At 35.6% G+C, this 19,910-nt stretch overlaps 1 protein-coding gene across 2 annotated transcripts in view; it reads left to right on the forward strand.

Annotated features, from left to right (window-relative positions):
- Window positions 1-19,910, forward strand: part of SAMTOR (S-adenosylmethionine sensor upstream of mTORC1) — an 84,601-nt gene that overhangs the window by 13,699 nt on the left and 50,992 nt on the right. Inside the window, exons 2-3 of one of the 2 annotated variants that reach the window (XM_069587988.1) lie at window positions 2,266-2,407; window positions 16,753-16,923. In XM_069587988.1, coding sequence (XP_069444089.1) covers window positions 2,266-2,407; window positions 16,753-16,923 — 313 coding nt within the window. The remainder of the gene's footprint in view (window positions 1-2,265; window positions 2,408-16,752; window positions 16,924-19,910) is intronic. The other variant, XM_069587989.1, reaches the window with a different exon arrangement.

Raw genomic sequence — 19,910 nt, forward strand, 5'->3', positions numbered from 1 at the left:
TCTTTCCCATTCTGTTGTTTTCCTCTATTTCTTTGCATTTTTCATTGAAGAAGGCTTTCTTATCTCTTCTTGCTATTGTGTAGAACTCTGCATTCAGTTGAATATATCTTTCCCTTTCTCCCTTGCTTTTTGCTTCTCTTTCTCTTCAGCTATTTGTAAGGCTGCCTCAGACAGCCACTGTGCCCTCTAGCATTTCTTTTTCTTTGGTATGGTTTTGGTCACTGTCTCCTATACAGTGTTATGAACCTCTGTCCATAGTTCTTCAGGCACTCTGTCTACCAGATCTAATCTCTTGAATCTATTTGTCACCTCCACTGTTTAATCATAAGGGATTTGATTTAGGCCATATCTGAATGGCCTAATGGATTTCCCCACTTTCTTTAGTTTAAGCCTGAATTCTGCTATAAGGAGCTAATTATTTGAGCCACAGTCAGCTCCAGGTCTTTTTTTTGCTGACTGTACGGAGCTTCTCCATCTTTGGCTGCAAAGAATGTAATCAGTCTGGTTTCAGTATTGTCCATTTGGTCATGTCCACATGTAGAGTTGTCTCTTGTGTTATTGAAAAAGAATTGACAATATCCATTTCAAGTAATGATAAAGCATCTTGAAAATGATTCTGTACCTTAATGAACCATTTGGCATTAAATCTGGTGAGTAAAGTCAGGAATAGTTTTATGAACATAATAGATAATACTGAAGAATCATTAATCAGTATATTTGTTTCAAAGACTGTACTTCCTGTAGTCCTACTTAGAGACTTAATAAGTACATCTGAAAGATGTTACTAAAACTGGAGAGTTTTTCTTTGAGGATTTAGAAAAGTTTGTTTGCCTGCTTGTTTCTAATGGCCAGTTTTTGCCAGTTTGCTATATAACAAATTGAGGGCCCTGTTACTACACAAGTATTGTTTCTGCTGCTGCTGCTGCTGCTAAGTCACATCAGTCATGTCTGACTCTGTGCGACCCCATAGCCAGCAGCCCACCAGGCTCCTCCATCCCTGGGATTTTCCAGGCAAGAACACTGGTTGCCATTTCTAATAGCCATTTATTGCCAGTCTGCTATATAACAAATGAGAGCCCTATTACTATACAAGTATTAGTGATTAATGAAAATATTACTGTATAAGAACATAATCTCACACAGAAAAGAAACAGCTTTTCATCCTTTGTGGGTTTAAAAGGAATATTCAGACCAAGTTTGAGACTGATACACATTCATCTTAACTGAGCAGTGTGTGTGTGAGGGCACGTTTGTACCCTTAATTGCTTTTTCTTGTATTGGTCAAACTAGAAGGATAATAGTTTGGTTTTCAACTCTGTACCTGCTGAACTGGGTGCTTAAAGTAACCAATAAAGGTTTGCAACTTTTTAATAGATAAGTACTGTTAAGTTTGAGCTATTATAATTCCTTTTCTATTTAAAAAAAAAAAAAAAAACAAACCCAAGTCTTACTGAAACTAATTGTCTTGCCTGGAGAAAGAACTTAATATAATTATCACCCCCCAAATTTGGTTGTCATATTTATATCTCTAAGTTTATTGTGTCACTAAACAATTGCCTGTACTTGAGCACGTGGCAAGAGAACCTAAATTATGTTTAAGAGCATTGATTGAAGCCACGTTGATAATTTTTGTTTATTTTTTTACCTTTGTAATTGTTTTAATGTTATTTATTTGGCTGTGGCATTTTCATACCTTTGTTAGAACTCACATTGATTTTTCAGATTTCATGTTAAATGTGATCACTAATTTAATTAAAAAGAAAAAGGTAGTAGATGGAAGTAATACTGTGGCCAGATAATGTAGTCACCTTACAATTTTTATTCATCTTATGTAGACTCAAAACTTTGGAGAGGTTTCCAGGGTAATTTCTCTAGCAACATTTTGCCCTAGGAATATAATTTTTTAAAGTGTAGTATTCCTAGAGCAAATCCAAGTATATCAATGCAAACGTTTAACTTGCATGCTAATGTATGTTGCTATCTCACCTATCAACCTTTTTTAATATAGGACACTGATAAATATGTAGAGCTCTAGCGTCACAAATCTGTTTAAAATGGTAAATTTTATTTGCTTGTCAAATCATCATGGTTAAAATGGTGAATCTATTTGCATAAAAGAGCTTCAAATTTTATAAAGTTTTAAACTTCATGAAATTTTGCTTCATGACTTTGCTTACACTCATCTTTAAATAATAATTTTAGATTATGCTAAAACTTAAGAGCTTGACATATTTTAAGTAAACTTTTTTTTTTCCTTGTTTTTAGTGGGAGATTTTGATAAGATCTGGAGAGAACATTGTGAGGATGAGGAAACTCTTTGTGAATATGCTGTTGCAATGAAAAATTTGGCAGATAATCATTGGGCAAAAACTTGTGAGGGCGAAGGTCGTATTGAATGGTGTTGTAGGTGAGTGTTTCTATGAACTAACATTTTTGGTTTCTGATGTCTTATTTAAATTCTTAAGTCTAAGTAATGCTGTATATGATTCATTGTACCAAAATAGAAATTTTTAGAACAGATGATGTCTTTTAGTTTCTCCCCCTTGCCTTACTTTCTCTAGGTTTATTTCATTCATCTCTTTTAATCAAATTGTTTTTCTTTGATATAACTTATAATTTTTTGTTTCAACTTTTTAGAAGTATACCTTTAAGTACATTTAATATATTTAAGTATTGCTACATTTAAAATATGAGATTTAATTAGCACTTGAGTCATCATTCATAAGTTATAGCATAGAAATTTCTTTAGATAATTATATTTGAATTCAAGTAAAAATTAATATTTTCCATTCTTTAAAGCTGAAAACATCTGTATAAGTTTCCAGTTTCTGAATTTTTATATGTGATTCAGGGTATTCCAACTTTTATATTGACTTTGGATAATGTTTATTTTCTCATAGCAAAGCGTCTAATGTTATAAACATCAGAAAATAGAACACTGCTGATGATTTCTCTCAAGGGGTAAAATTATGAGAACAGATTTATATGTTGACTGAATTATGAATTCTCAAAAGCAAAACATTATCTTTCTTCTTGGACAATAAGTTTATGGTAACTTTAGGTTTATATTTCAATCCAGTTATTTTTTATTCAAAGTTTTTGTTTTAATATCATTTTAAAATTACATAATAATTCCTATTTCATCCATTCAACAGATAGCCCAGATAAAAATATGTATTTTACTTAGTTCTTTTATTTATTCATTTAATAAAGAATTTAAATGTTTGTCCACTGTGTATCAGTCACATCAGAGGCACTGTAAGTACAACAATCAACCAAACAGATAAAATGCTTGCCCTCATGGAACTTAAATGCTAGTGGGAGTTAGAAGCAAGAAACAATTCATAAACTAAATATATACAGGTCAGATAGTGATAAGTGCTATGAGAAAAGTAAAGCAAAAAATAAGTAAATAAAATAAAGTAAATAGAAAAGAAGGCCTCACTGAAGTGATGTGTAAAAGACATGAAGGAAGTGAGAGAGCAAGCCTGAACAAGTCCAGAGGCCTTGAGACAGGAGCTCGCTGGCATGTTTCAGAAATAGCAATGAGAGCAGGGTGGCTACAGAAGAATGAAAAGGGGAGAGTGGTAGAACATAAGATAACAAATAGCTAGATTTTGTAAAATCTTGCGGACCATTATAAAGTCAGTGATCTTTATGCTGCATGAGATCAACAGTCATTAAATGTTTTAAGCAGAAGTAACCGACTCTTGTTAACATTTAGAAATGTGTCAATAATTTTTTAAGAATTAATTGTAGTGTTAAGATAGACTATAGAAAAGGCAAGGATGTTAGTAAGGAAGCCAGTTAGGAAGCTACTACAATAATCAAGGCACAGAGTTATAGTGAAACAGTTTTCTTGGAGAGGGAGAGAGTGAGGACAGATGGTGTAGTAGGATTAATGTTCACATGAGTGTAATGACTTAAGAGAGGAGCAGGGGCGATGCTGATGTATACATGTGGTGATCATGATGATGTGTAAGAAAGGAGCTGGAAATACGAGGTAGGTGAGGAACAGTGAAAAGATGGGTATTGTCAGTGGATTGTGGAGCCAAAGAATTATGGAGTTGGGGAACTAAAGGAAGGAGCCAGAATCATAAGAAATGACATGCTTGAAATTAAAATGTTTGGGTGTCTTGTGTTTTTTTTTTGCCTCTTCTAAAGCAGAAATTGTTTATAAACCTGACTGTTCTACAGACTATACATTTTCTCCTTCCCTTGTGACACAAAGTAATAATGTGATCCAATCAGGAAATCAGTACTATCGCTACTGAAGACCATCAGCTCTTTGCTCTTAGCAGCACTGTTTTTAAATTAGTATTCCAGTACTTCAGGCAGGCTTTTAGACTTTATTTCAAATACCACTTTGATATGTGGTGTTCTCACAGGAGCATTTACTTGTACCTTCCTCTTGAATAATGAATCTGCCTCACACTTCACTCTTCCTTCTTTTTCCTCAGATTTGTGTTGTTATCAATAGTTATTGTATCTCCATGTGTTCTGAAAGAGGTCATTTTTAGGTCAAACTGCTAAAAACAAACATTAATAAGAATTTAGATCAAACTGCCAAAAAAGAACAGTGGCAAAATATACTAAAAAGATTTTACTATGGGAAGTAAACACAAGAGACGTTATAGTGGCTTTACCTTAAACTTAAAACTTGGGAGTGAAAAAAGACCTCAAACAATATAAAATTTGGAAATGAGTTATCCGTAATTCTAACTGGGGTTATATGTATTCCTTTCCCTACTGACGATTCTAAGAGGGGCAGTGTCAGTTTGAAAGCTAAGATGAACTTTAAGTGGGGTTTGATAAAAGTTTGCTTCCAGTATTTATACTTAAAATTTAAGAGGAATTTGATATGTGAAATAAGACTTACTGACATTACCCTCCTGAGATTTTTGTTGACTGTTTAGCTTGAAAAAATTTATACATAAGATTTCCTTCTAAAAATGAGTAAAATTTTATTTGTAATATGAAGTATTTAAGTTAGAAACAAAACATTATATAAAGCTATAATTGTATGTTTAATAAAAGAATTTCCCTTTTCTAACTCTCCACACAGAGGAACCTATAAACACACCATTTCCTGAACCATTTGAAAGTAAATTGCAGATAACATGCTATTTCATCTCCATTTTCTACATAACCATAATACTGTAAATACATTAAGACAATCAGCAGTGATTTCCTAATTTCTTAAAATATCTAGTTCATAAATTCAGATTTTTGGTATTATCCCCAAAACATTCTTTATAGTATTTTCCCTAAATCAAGGCTCATGTATGGTTAGTTAGATTTTTTTTAGGTTCTTGTTTTTGTTTTCTCTAACATTGAATTTTTAAAGAAATGTTAGTTGATTTGTAAAATATACCACATTCTGTATTTTTTTTATTGTTGGTTCAAAGTGATTACTGGCATTTTTCAAATATTCTACATATCCTTACCAATTTTTCTTTTTGGCTTTTTATTCTATTTTATTATTACCAAGAGAGATGTTTTCAAGACTTCTCTTGATTCTTCTATAATAATTTGGCTATTCTTTAAAGATTTCATTTTTCTGTTAAAGTTCTCCATGTTTTCATCTCATCAGTTAATATTTTCCTCCATGTAATTTAATTTATAATAGTTATTTTTAAGTCCTTGTCTGCTTATTCCAACATAAAGTTAATCTGTGGGTCTGTTTTCTTTTGGCCATTTTTTCTTTTGGTCAGGGATCATTTTTTCCTGCTTCATTGTATGTCTGGTAATCATAAAAATATATACACTAGCCTAGTATTTAGAAGAGTCTGGGGTAAATATTTAAATATTATTTACCCGGAGAGGGTATGCTTTTTTCTGATGGCCAGCTGAGATGAGAGAGTGAACACTTTGAACTCATCAGGAGTTAAGCTGGGTTGAAACTGGATTACCTCATTAGATAGTTCAGTTCACTTCTGGCTTTAAATGCCATGAGAGTGAGTCCTGTCGTGTGTATATTCCAGGTGCCATCGTCTAGCAGGACTCTGGGATGTACACCCATGGAAGTGAAGTGAAAGTTGCTCAGTCATGTCTGACTCTTTGTGACCCCATATACTATATAGTCCATGGAATTCTCCAGGCCAGAATACTGGAGTGGGTAGCCTTTCCCTTCTCCAGGGCATCTTCCCAACCCAGGGATTGAACCCAGGTCTCCCTCATTACAGGCGGATTCTTTACCAGCTGAGCCACAAGGGAAGCCCAAGAATACTGGAGTGGGTAGCCTATGTCTTCTCCAGGGGATCTTCCTGACCCAGGAATCAAACCAGGGTCTCCTGTATTACAGATGGATTCTTTACCAACTGAGCTATCAGGGAAGACACCCATGGAGGAGTGCAGAGAATTTTGCCTGTTTAGTCCCGCTCCAAGTCTCCAGTGAGTCCTCTCTCTTCCCCACCTTTTCCTTACTTGCAAAAAGACCTAAGGGGGAAAGCAGGAGAAGGGGGAGAACAATCTCTGCATTTGAGTTTCTTAAAGTTTCCAGTCTGTCACATCATTCTAAGCTGCCATTGAAAGCTTGGCTGCTTTTCCTTTAAGCAAACAAAATTCCTCTACTTTGGAAGGCTTGATCCTTTACCATTCGCCAGCCCTTTCTGCAAATGCTCTACGTGCCTCTGATCCCTTCACCTAGGAGGGCTTGTCACCTTTTGAAATTTAGTTCCATTAGATCTCGTTGCATCCTCAGTTCTCTTGGTTTCTTTTTAATACATTATTTTTTAGATTGTATAGGTTTCCCCACCTGCCCCCCCCCCCCCCCAGTTATAGTACAACCAGGGGCCTCTTGTGATTGTCTGTATCCTACTCCAAAACTAGCTTTTTGTCTTTGTTATGAATTTATTTGATTATTTTCTCATGGTGCCGTTTAACTATTTCCTCAATCTCCTTTTATTTCTTTTAAAGTGAAAGTTGAGTAAAATGTTGATTCAGGTCTCAGATTATTGCCAAAATATTTATTAGGTGGACTGCATACTTCATATTGCATTACGATAGCAAGTTCTTATTCAGGTTATTCCACAGTTGGAGATGCTAAATTTTGCCATTTGGTTACAGTGGTAACTACTAGATCCTTCCATTGTAAACTTATGTTTCCCCTTTGTAATTAGCAAGTAATGTGTAGATTGGCATTTTTGGCCTGTGGATCAATTCTGTTTCTCAACAGTCTTTCAAGTAACAGGTTTATTTTGTTTATTAAATAAATTACTCCATTTGGGGTTGCAAAATGTTTTTTTTAATCATATCATTCCTTTCATTTATTAGCGGTCATTCTTCTGTAAATAAAAAAACCTTCCTTTATGAACAGGGAATGATTATAGAAAGGCTAGGTAAAAATAAGCATATACTTGTAATTCTTTCTGTTTAATTACTGGTTTTCAATAATAGTTGATTGCAATTGTAACAAGTAAGTTTTTTGTGACTTTTTTTGTTTGGTTTGGTTTTGGGTGGATTTTGTTTGTATTTGGAATATTATTGTAGCTTCCTGGATTGTTATTTATTTGCTTTTTCCATCAGTCTTTGATTTGTCTGTGAATGTGTATTTTTAAATTATTCCATATTTAGCCAGTGGGAGCCTCTTCAAAGCTGGCTTCTGTGTATTGACATTACTTTTGAGCACTGTCTTGGTAGCTATTACAAGATAAATCGTTACTTTCCCAGTCAAGACCTAGAATCAAGGAGCCTTAATTTCTTGTAGTGGAAAATAGTAATTAGAAATTAAGATCTGGGCACGAGATGTACTACTGGGGTGTCCTTTCTTCTAGAATTTTTCAGTGAACATAGTTAAAAAATATATATAGTCTTAAATTCATAACTGATATTTTCTATTCAAATGTAATATAGGTTTTTTACCTAACTTCTTTGTTTTATCTTATCTTTCCTGTTACACTGAAGGACTTAGTTCTGAATAACAATAACATGTTTGCTTTGTTCTATAGTTCACATAAAATGGTATCAAAATTACAGTACAAATTTTACTTCTAACAATAAGCTGAATGAAGTGTCTCAGAGGTTAAAGCGTCTCCCTCCAATGCAGGAGACCCGGGCTCAATCCCTGGGTCGGGAAGATCCCTTGGAGAAGGAAAAGGGTAACCCACTCCAGTATTCTTACGTGGAGAATCCCATGGACGGAGAAGCCTGGTAGACTACAGTCCATGGGATCGCAAAGAGTCGGACACGACTGAGCGACTTCACTTTCTTTCACTTTCACTTTCACTAAAAGTCGGAATACTGTTTGAAAGTTACTTTAAACAGTTCTTTTGTTTATAGTTATGTGACCAATTTACTATGCAGTTAGTTTCACTTTGTTTTATGGGTTTTTTTCTTATTTTCTTTTAACATGGGGAAATATAAGGCATTTACATGGTTGAAAAGTCAAAACTTTACCAAAAAAGGTATACTCAGAAGAGGCTCCCTTCCATTTTCTTTGTTTCTTTTTTCTCCTTTTTGCAGAAATTCGCAAATTCATACAATGTGTATACATGGATACACCCTGTCTTATCTCTGCAAATGATACATGTCATGTACTCTCTTTTGTACCTTTCATTTTTACATGCCAGAGACCTAAGAGAACCAAACCAGTGATATAATTCCAGTTCTAAGGCCAGCAGGCTTGAGACCAGGAAGAGCTGCTGTTTTGGTTTAAGTCTGAAGGCAGGAAAAATTCAGCGTTCCAATCCAAAGGCAGTTTGGCAAGAAGAATCTCATACTTGGGAGGGTCAATGTTTTTCCTTTATGCAGACCTTTCAGTGATTAGATACAGCTAACCCCATTAAAAAGAACAAATCTTCTTTACTCAGTCTACCCATTTAATGTTAGTCTTATCTAGAAACATCTTTGCAGAAACACCCAGAATGTTTGACAGATATTTACTGAGCGACTGAACTGACTGACTGAGGTACCTCATGGTCCAGTCAAGTTGACACATAAATTGACCATCACCAGTATATAGATATCTTACTCATCTTATGTTACTTACAAGCTTTTTCTCTTACAAATAGTGCTGTAATGAATAACCTTGTATATATTCATTTTGTATTTTTGACGTTATATCTTTATAGATGTGGAATTGCAGAGTAAAAGAGTAAATACATACATGATTTTCTTGGATATTGCCACATCACCCTCCATAGAAGTTATATCATTTAATTCCGCCAGCAAAAATGAGAATACCTCAGTGATGTGTTTAAAGTTCCCTGTTTTAGTTGTGTCTGTTTCTCCATGCATTTCATGGAGTTTCTGCTTTGTAAAGATGGCTGCTATGATACATAGCACATTGCTTCATTGGGAATTGTGGCCTTCAGCATTATAAACTATCTGTTAAAATTCATTTAATGCTTTTTATTTGCCTCCAGCCTTTTCACCAACATCTCTGAAGTCATAGATGAAGCTCATGCTTTCAAAATATCTTATAATTATGATATTATATGTTATTACATACCAAAAGCTATTTTTTTTTAATAGTTTTGTTACAAGATGCATAGCTTGGCTAGATATAAAACCTTTGACTCACTTTGTTTCCTTCTGTTTTGAAAAAAATGTTGGGCTATTTTAGTCTCATTTTGTATCTTTTTTTCTCTTTTTCTCCCCACCTCCACTATTCCCTCTCCTTTCCCCTTTACTGTATTGAACCGTTTGAAGTCAACTGAAGAAATCACAATACTTTTGTTCCTGAGTACTTCAGTGTGTATTATTGCACTTAGTTATTACCCATGTGGTCGTCTTTAATCTAGGAAAAATTCTTTAGGGATTTGGGTTGTTTAGGATTTTTTCTTTTTTGGTGTTTTATGACATGGACATTTTATAAAGTAAAATTATAGACTGTCCCTCAGTTTGGATTTGTATGGTTGTTTCTTTGTAATTAGGTTCAAATTTAAGCTTATTAGTAAGAATATCACATAGGTGACATTGTATCCTTCTTAGGGTACTATCAGGAGGTAAATGATATCTATTCTGTGATCATTTTTTCCCTTTCAAATAGTCTTGATTTTGTTTTCAAGCAGTTTTAGGTTCACAGCAAAATTGAGCAGAAAATTCAGGTGGTCCCCATATATACCCTGCCCCACATATGGCCAGTCACACCACTATCAACCATCCACATACAGTGCTACCTTTGCCACAGTTGATGAACCCACACTGACACGTCACTATAATCCAAAGTTCACAGTGTATATTAGGGTTCACTTTTGGTGTTATATATTTTATGGGTTTTGACAAAAATGTGATGATAAGTATCTACCGTTATAGTGTCATACAGAATAATTTCATTGCCCTAAAAATCCCCTGTGCTTCAGCTCTTAATTCATTCTACTCCCATTTTCCTCCTCCCCAAACAACCACTTAGTTTTTTTTTTTTTCCACTGTCTCCATAGTTCTGCCTTCTCTACAATGTATATATTTGGAATTACAGTATTGAACCTTTTCATAATGACATCTTTCATTTAATAATATTCATTTACAGTTCCACTGTGTCTTTGTTGGCTTGATAGCTTATTTCTTTTTAGTGGTGAATAGTATTTCCATTGTCTAGGTGAACCACAGCTTATTTATCCATTCAGCTACTGAAGGATATCGAAGAGACAGAGGAACCAGAGAACAATGCCAGCATTTGGTGATCATGGAGAAAGCAAGGGAGTTCCAGGAAAACATCTACTTCATTGACTACACTAAAGCCTTTGTATGGATCACAGCAAATTATGGAAAATTCTTAAAGAGATGGGAATACCAGGCCACTGGTATTACCTGTCTCCTGAGAAACCTGTATGAAGGTCAAGGAGCAACAGTGAGAACCGGACATGAAACAACGGACTGGTTTAAAATTGGAAAAGGAGCACCACAAAGGCTATAATTGCCATTCTGCTATTTAACTGCTGTGCATGTGATGTACTGGTGTATGGGCTGAAAGAATCAACAAGCTGAAATCAAGATTGTTAGGAGAATTATCAGCAACCTCAGATATACAGATGGTACCACATTAATGGCAGAAAGTGAAGAGGAACTAAAGAGTCTCTTAATGAGGGTAAAGGTGGAGGGTGAAAAAACTGGCTTGAAACTCAGTATTCAGAAAACTAAGATCACTACAGACAGTGACTGCAGCCATAAAATTAAAAGACGCTTATTCCTTGGAAGAAAAGCTGTGACAAACCTAGACAGTGTATTAAAAAGCAGAGACATCACTTTGCTGACACAGGTTGGGATAGAGAAAGCTATGGTTTTTCCAGTAGTCATACATGGATACGAGAGTTGGTCCATAAGGAAGGCTGAGCACTAAAGAATTGTTGATTTCAAATTATGGTGTTGGAGAAGATTCTTGAATCCCTTGTATTTCAGGGCAATCAATCCAGGGAATCCTAAAGAAAATCAATCCTGAATATTCATTGGAAGGACTGTTGATGAAGCTCCAATACTCAGACCACCTGATGCAAAGAGCCAACTCATTGGAAAAGACCCTGATACTGGGAAAGATTGAAGGCAAAGGGAGAAGAGGGTGATAGAAGATGAGATGGCTAGATAGCATCACTGACTTAATGGGCATGAATTTGAACAAACTCTGCAAGATAGTGGAGGACAGAGGAGCCTGGCATGCCATAGTCCATGGGGTTGCAGTCATACATGACTTAGGAACTGAACCTCAACAACTGAAGGATATCTTGTTTGCTGGCATATTTTGGCAGTTATGAATAAATGCTATAAGCACCCATGTGCAGGGTGGTTTGTAGAAATAAGTGTTCCTTTTTTGGTAAATACCAAAAAACTTGATTGCTGGATTATATGGGAAGAATATATTTAGTTTTGTAAGAAGCTACCAACTATCTTCCAAAGTGACTGTACCATTTTGCATTCCCACTAGCAGTGAATGAGAGTTTTGTTCCACATCTTCAACAGCATTCAGTGTTGTTAGTGTTCTGGATTTTGGTCATTATAATAATGTATTGTAGTAGCTCATTGCTATTTTAATTTGCATTTATTTCTCCAATGATATATGACATGGAGCATCTTTTTTTAAGCTTATTTGAAATTTATATACCTTCTTCACTATGGTGTCCATTTAGGTGTTTTGCCCATGTTTTAATCAGGTTGTTTATGTTCTTAATGTTGAGTTTCAAGAATTCTTTGTATATTTTGGATAATAGTCCTTTATTAGATACATCTTTTGCAGATATTTTCTTCTATGACTTGTCTTCTCATTCTCTTGACATTGTCTTTTGCAGAGCAGAAGTATTTTTATTTTAGTTAAGTCTAGCTTCTCAGTTTTTCCTTTTATAGATTGTGACTTGCATTTGACCATGACTTTTTAGATACAACATCCAAAGTCATCTAGATTTTCTTCTGGAAATTTTTAAAACTCTCTGAAGAGTTTTATAGTTTTGTGTTTTACATTTAAGTCTGTAATCCACTTGGAGTTAATTTTATGAAGGTTGTATTGTCTGTGTCTAGGTTCATTTTTGGTATTCAGGATCCAGTTTCAGCATTATTTGTTTAAAGACTATCTTTACTTCACTGTATTGCCTTTGCCCCTCTGTCAGAGATCAGTTAAGTGTATTTACATGTACCTATATCTGGACTCTCTATTCTGTTCCCATTGATCTATTTGTCTATTGTTTTGCCAACAATATACTGTCCCTGATTACTACTAATAATAGTATAGTAATGGCTTTATATTATGTCTTGAAATCAGAATGTATCAGTCCTCCAACTTTGTTCTTCTCCCTCAATACCGTGCTGGCTATTGTGGATCTTCTGCCAATCCATGTAAACTTTAGAAGCCATTTGTTTTGTCGATACGGTATTTTGCTCTGCTTCTGATTGGGATTGTGTTGAGTGTATAAATTTGAGAAGAGCTAACATAGTGACAGTATTGAGTCTTCCTATTCATATTCATGGAATATCTGGCTATTTATTTAGTTCTTTATCCTCAGCTTTTTAGTTAATCTCTGATTTGAAATGTTTTTTCATATCTGCAATTATTTGATTATATAATTAACATTGAAGTGTTACATTACAATTTTCTTCTCTTTTATAGCTGTTTTTATTTTTTCTGTTTTTAAGAATTTCCATCTACTGAAAAGTTTCAATTTGTCTTTCCTTCTAATAGAAACTTGTATGGTTACTGGGTTTATTGGACATTTTTTTATGTGTTTTGACTATTACGTTGGAGTGTCTCTGGACGTATAGGTAGGGGTTTGTGTGACTTGCTTGGTTTCTTAAATCCATAGAGCCTTGTTTGATTGCTATAAATATATAAGTGGAGTTCTTTTAATAAATACAGTCCTCTTTTGGCTGATGTATGAATTTTTTAATGGGTATAACTTATGTCAGTATGCTCTTTATTCTTCATTGCTTCATTCCTTCCCTTTATCAGCACACCTCCAGAGATACCCGCTTTTTGCATGGTGCTTCCTTTCTCCCTCAGAAATAATACCTTCTCAAGGCTTTCACCTTCGGCGACAGCCCTTCTCATTCACCTTTCAAACTTTTTCTTTTTGGCCTTCCTGTGGCTAATGCTTTATTTCACTGCATTCTGCATTCTTAAGGTTTCTCCACTCAGAGTTGGACTGTCTTGGTAGTAAACCTTAGCTGGTATTATCTGTTTCGGTTTTTTTTTTTTTGTCACGTTAGAGATCCCACCATACCTTCCTCTTTTACATAGTCCTCATTTGACTCTGTACTTGGATAATTCCAAAGCCAACTTAGTTGGCCTCAGATTTTTATCTCCAAATTACATGTATGCTGCTGCTGCTAAGCACTTCAGTCGTGTCCGACTCTGTGTGACCCCATAGACGGCAGCCCACCAGGCTCCCCCGTCCCTGGGATTCTCCAGGCAAGAACACTGGATTGAGTTGCCATTTCCTTCTCCAATGCATGAAAGTGAAAAGTGAAAGGGAAGTCGCTCAGTCGTGTCCGACTCTTAGCGACCCCATGGACTGCAGCCCACCAGGCTCCTCTGTCCATGGATTTGCCAGGCAAGAATACTGGAGTGGGGTGCCATTGCCTTCTCCAATTACATGTATAATTAGGTACTATTCCAGTTTCCTAGTTATGCCATAGGTATGAGCTGTTTATGCTCTTATCCTAATGATTTGTGTATTTTTTGGAACTTGTGTATGGAGATTGGTATTTAGATAGTGGTTATTATCCTGTGAGTATCTGGAATCCTAGCCCTTTAAGTATTTTGCCATCTAGCTTCTGGGTAATTATGAGATTGAGCCATATAAATTTGGTTCAGTTTTGCAGTGTTTGTGGATCAAGAACTATTGAATATCAGCAATTCTGTATGGTTCCACCTAATAATAGAAAGGTAAGCAATCTTTTTACCCTTGTGTATATGATAAAGGTATTATTTTTAGTATTAATTCCAAGGTTTTAAGGCTGTATTTAATTAACCCTACAGAGGTTTAATTAACATACAATAAAATACACCCATTTTAGTGTACAGTTCAATGAGTACTGATAGTTGTTTACACTTATGTACAACCACCATGTCAAGACATAAAACACTTCCATCACTCTAAAAAGCTCTGATGTATACCTTTGTAGTCAGCCTTATCCCCCACTCCAAGAAACCAGTAAACTTCTGTCATTAGGTAAGATTTCTAAAGGCCGCATTCCTACATTGGCCTGTCAGTCTTTCATGATCTCAAGTTTGCTCATCTCTCCAAGTGTCACCTGGCTGTCCTCCCTCTCTTTGGCCTCAGGGCCTTTTCATTTATGAGTCCATCAATGCGTTTTCTGCCTGGCACTTTAAATTTCACATGCCTTGAAGTGATGTCTGTCTCTGCAGGATCCATGATGCTTTTCTCTTCCTTGACTTTGCTCATGCTGTTCTCTACCAGGAAAGGACTTTCCTCCTTAACTAACGTTCTTCCTAGCCTGATTTATTCCTCCTCATCTTTCTAAAATCAGATTTTATACTACTGATTTTAGACTGGATGATAGATATTTATAAATTGTATTTTCTTTATTATATAATTGTCTCCTTCACTAGTTTGAGCTCCTTGAAAGCAGCAATGTCTTCTTCAATTTGCTTTCCCATCACCTGTGTGCCTGGCACATGATAGGTAGTTAATAACTGTTTTATTAATGATGAATGAGTTTCAACTCTTGTATATAATTTGAGTTAAAATTAAATCTCCATAGGATCAGTTAAAGACATCTTTAATAGATATTTAGGCAAACTGAAATTGAGCTAATAGTACTTTTTAAGTGTGAGGAGAAATGGGCATTGTTTCCTTAGACACCATAGTTGTACTTGCAAAAATTAGTTTTAAAGTACTTTTTCAGTTCTTCTCTAGCTATGTGTTTATGGAACTGTACCAGGCAGTGTCTGTGGAGAAAAATAGTCCATCTTTGTTCAGAGAATGAGCTATATGGAATAATAATGGTTTGAAGTGAAGTGAAATGAAGTTGCTCAGTCATGTCTGACTCTTTGCAACCCCATGGACTATAGCCTATCAGGCTCCTCTGTCCATGGGATTCCCCAGGCAAGAATACTGGAGTGGGTTGCCATTTGCCTCCCCAGGGGATCTTCCTGACCCAGGGATCGAACCCAGGTCTCCCACATTGCAGGCAGACACTTTAACCTCTGAGCCACCAGGGAAGCCCACCTTTAAGACTCTGTAAAGAAAGATTTGTTTAGCTTCCATTCACATTCACTTTAAACTTTGATAAATATATCAGTTAATTGTTTGATTGTGTGTCTCCTGTCATATAATAAGCTCAAGGGCCAGAGGTAAATCACAGCAGTCTTTTTTCCTTTAAGTTTCTTGTCTTTAATAGCTAGCGAATATCTTGAATTGATTCTGTGGTTCATATTTATTGCCCTGTTACATACCCAGGCATGGTACCCTACTATATTCATCCTAAAATTGTATTGTGTATTAGTCACTCAGTCGTGTCCAACTCTTTATAACCCCTCGGATAGTAGCCCGCCACGCTCCTCTGTTCATGGGATTCTCCAAGCAAGAATACTGGAGTGGGTTGCCATTTCCTTCTCCAAAATCGTATTAGGTATGAAGAAAATCATTTAATATTTAATGTTAATAGCAGTCATTAGTGTCTGATTCTAGATAACAACCTTATATGGGCTTATATTTTCCAATATATCTTGAAAAATCTGCATTTTAATATTCATTTATATTATAAAAATTGGGACAAACAGTAATGGTCTCTTGATGGGTAGGAATAATTTCCAGGTATTATAAAAATCACTATTATATTCAAACCTTCGTTCTTTCTGAATGTATACCTTTATAACATGATACTTTTTTACCTGAACTAGATTTTTATGCTCTTCTTTCTATATTGGCAACCTGATTTTGTGCCTTTGTCTTTATAAACTAGGAGGGATCTGAAAAACAGCTGTGCTACCAGCAGAGCTGGCTCAAAATTAACTGTGACTACTGTTCTTTTTGAATGTGTCACTGAATAGCAGAGTTATCTAAGCTCTTCTGGAGGAACTATGTTTTAGCTAAGAATAAAGTTCAGCAAAACATATAGGTATTGTGCTTCTGAAAAAACACTTCTAATTTATTAAACATAATCTATGATCATGCTTTGTTGTATGGTAATTTTAAAAATTTGAAAGTGCTACAGGTACTCAAACTTAACCTCTGTGTGACATTTTAAAAATATGAAACTATAATTTGAAAATTTCCCATTTTTATTAATAAAGGGTAATATTTGTCCATTTTTATTTTATATCCATACCTATTGGTTAAAATATAACTTTATTTTGCATTGTAGTGTGTGCAGAGAATATTTCCAAAATGGTGGGAAGAGAAAAGCACTTGAAAAAGATGAGAAAAGAGCTATACTCGGCACTAAGACCACCCCAGCCTTAAATACGCATGAATCTTCTAAACTTGAAGGTCATTTAACCAACCTCAGCTTTACAAACCCTGAATTTATAACTGAGTAAGTATATCTGTGTTAATAATGTAAAATAATGGTTTACAACAGGTAGTGGGCAGTTTGCTTCTCTGGTAGTGTTAGTTTAAGAAATGTAAATTTGTAATACTATTACATAGGAAAGTAGCATAAACTTTTAAGGGGCATCTGGGAAACTAATAGTTCCATAGCATAGATTGGTCTTACTAAAACTGAGAAAGAATCATTCATTAAATGTTATAATAATTATATTTATGGTAATACAAAATATGAAAACAGCAAAATCCAATTAAATTAAATTTAAAGTGGCTGTCCACTAACAAAGAAATCACAAATAAAGAACTGATAGAAGATGATGATGATGACTTATCCAGTAGTCATGTATGAATGTGAGAGTTGGACTGTGAAGAAGGCTGAGTGCCGAAGAATTGATGCTTTTGAACTGTGGTGTTGGAGAAGACTCTTGACAGTCCCTTGGACTGCAAGGAGATCAGCCCTGGGACTTCTTTGGGAGGAATGATGCTAAAGCTGAAACTCCAGTACTTTGGCCACCTTATGCGAAGAGTTGACTCATTGGAAAAGACTCTGATGCTGGAAGGGATTGGGGGCAGGAGGAGAAGGGGACAACAGAGGATGAGATGGCTGGATGGCATCACTGACTCGATGGACGTGAGTCTGAGTGAACTCCGGGAGTTGGTGATGGACAGGGAGGGCTGGCGTGCTGCAATTCATGGGGTTACAAAGAGTCGGACACGACTGAGCGACTGAACTGAACTGATGATGATGACGATGATGACGATCGGGCTTCTGTGGTGGTTCAGCTGGTAAAGAATCTGCCTGCAATGCAGGAGACCCAGGTTCGATTCCTGGGTTGGGAAGATGCCCTAGAGAAGGGAATGTCTACCCACTCCAGTATTCTTGCCTGGAGAAGTCCATGGACAGGAGAGCCTGGCAGGCCACAGTCCATGGAGTTGCAAAGAGTTGGACATGATTGAGTGACTAACACATAGATTATTAATAGAATTAACTGCCATTATTTTATTGTCAATATAAAAACCTGCCTGCTGGTAATACATATGCATATAGGCACAAATTTTATTTAATAAATACATGAGTATTTTCCCAGTTTTATTGAGATATAATCGACATATAGGGGCTTCCCTGGTGGCTCAATGGTAGAGAGTCCACCTGCAATGCAGGAGAAATGTGGATTTAAGCTCTGGGTCTGGGAGATCCCCTGGAAAATGAAAAAGCAACCAACTCCAGTATTTTTGCCTGGGAAATCCCACAGACAGAGGAGCCTGGCAGGCTACAGTCCATGATGTCGCAAGAGTCAGACATGACTTAGCGACTAAACTACCACCACCAGTCGTCATAGAACATTGTTTAAGACATAGAACAAAATGATTTAATATGTATATAATGTAAAAAGATTACCACAGTGAGTTTAGTTAACCATACCTCACCTCACCTAATTACCCTTTTTTCCTTATGAGAACTTTTATTAACACCAGTTATCAAATATTCAATATAGTATTGTTAACCATAGTCACCATGCTGGACATTGTATCTCCAGAACTTAATTAGAAATACCTTTCACCCAATCTCCTACCTTCAGATCCTTAGCTCTGACAATCACAAATCTGATTTCTGTTCCTATCAGTTTGATTTTCTTTGCTTCTCCATAGAAGATCATATAGTATTTGTCTTTTCATGTCTGACTTCACTTAGTGTAATGACCAAGGTCCATCTGTATTCTGAAAATGGCAAGATCTCCCCCTTTTTTATGACTAAATAGTATTTCACTGTGTATTCAATGTAATTAATTACTAATAGTATTAAAATTATTTATATATGGTAGTATCAGAATAAGTTTGTGGAATCAAGTAATATTTTATTACTCCCTTAGAATAATTCTAGAAACATTCCTGACAGACACTGAAGGCTAAACCATGGAAATTAAATTAGATTCTTTAAACAGTTACACACCTGTGATTTAATAACATTTCCTTTGGTTATTTTGATTTTATACCATGTTGAAATATCTAGTTGGGTATTTCTTTTTTTTTTTTGCTTAGTCACTCAGTCGTGTCTGATTCTTTGTGATCCCATGGACTGTTGCCCACCAGGCTCCTCTGTCCATGGGGATTCTCCAGACAAGAATACTGGAGGGGATTGCCATGCCCTCCTCCAGGGGATCTTCTCAACTTAGGGATTGGACCCAGGTCTCCCACACTGCAGGTGGATTCTTTACCATCTGAGCCACCAGAAAAGCCCAGTTAGATATAAACAATTTCATGAAAAAATTAACACATGTTTGATTAATTCTGTAGGAATAGATCTTTACCTTTATTCAAAGGTTACTACAAAGCTTACAAAGCATAATGAGTTGCTAAACAGCTTATACCTCAAGTATTCGTTCTTAAGTATTTAAAAAATATTGACCAGTGTAAGAAATTATAGGGACTTCGCTCGTGGTCCAGTGGTTAAGTCTTTGCACTTCCAGCACAAGGGACATGGGTTCAATCCCTGGTTGGGGAACTAAGATCCCACATTCCACATGATGTGACCAAAAAAAAGAGAGAAAGAAATTATATAGTTATACAACTACCAAAAAACCAGGTACATATGGAAAATATGAATCTTAGCATTTTTATATGGTTCTTTATTACAGGCTCTGTTTCATTGTTGAGATAACCCTATTTGTTACATCATTGTCATATTTTCCTTTAATTCTTTAAACATGGTTTCTTTGAATTTTTTGAGCATTTCTATAATAGCTGATTTGAGGTCTTGGCTGAATGCAGCATTTGGGCTCACTCAGAATCTTTCTATTTACTGCTGTTTTTCTAGAATTTGGATTACACTTTCCTATTTTTCCTGCATGTCTCATCACTTTTTGTTGAAAACTGTCCAATATATTTTTGATCATTTGTTATAGGAACTCCTGTTTGGATTTTTCCCACAAGGAAGATGGGTACTGATGTTTTTTTTAGAAGTCTGCCTGCACTTAG

The sequence above is a fragment of the Ovis canadensis genome, chromosome 4, assembly GCF_042477335.2.
Source record: "Ovis canadensis isolate MfBH-ARS-UI-01 breed Bighorn chromosome 4, ARS-UI_OviCan_v2, whole genome shotgun sequence".
Taxonomy (NCBI): domain Eukaryota; kingdom Metazoa; phylum Chordata; class Mammalia; order Artiodactyla; family Bovidae; genus Ovis; species Ovis canadensis.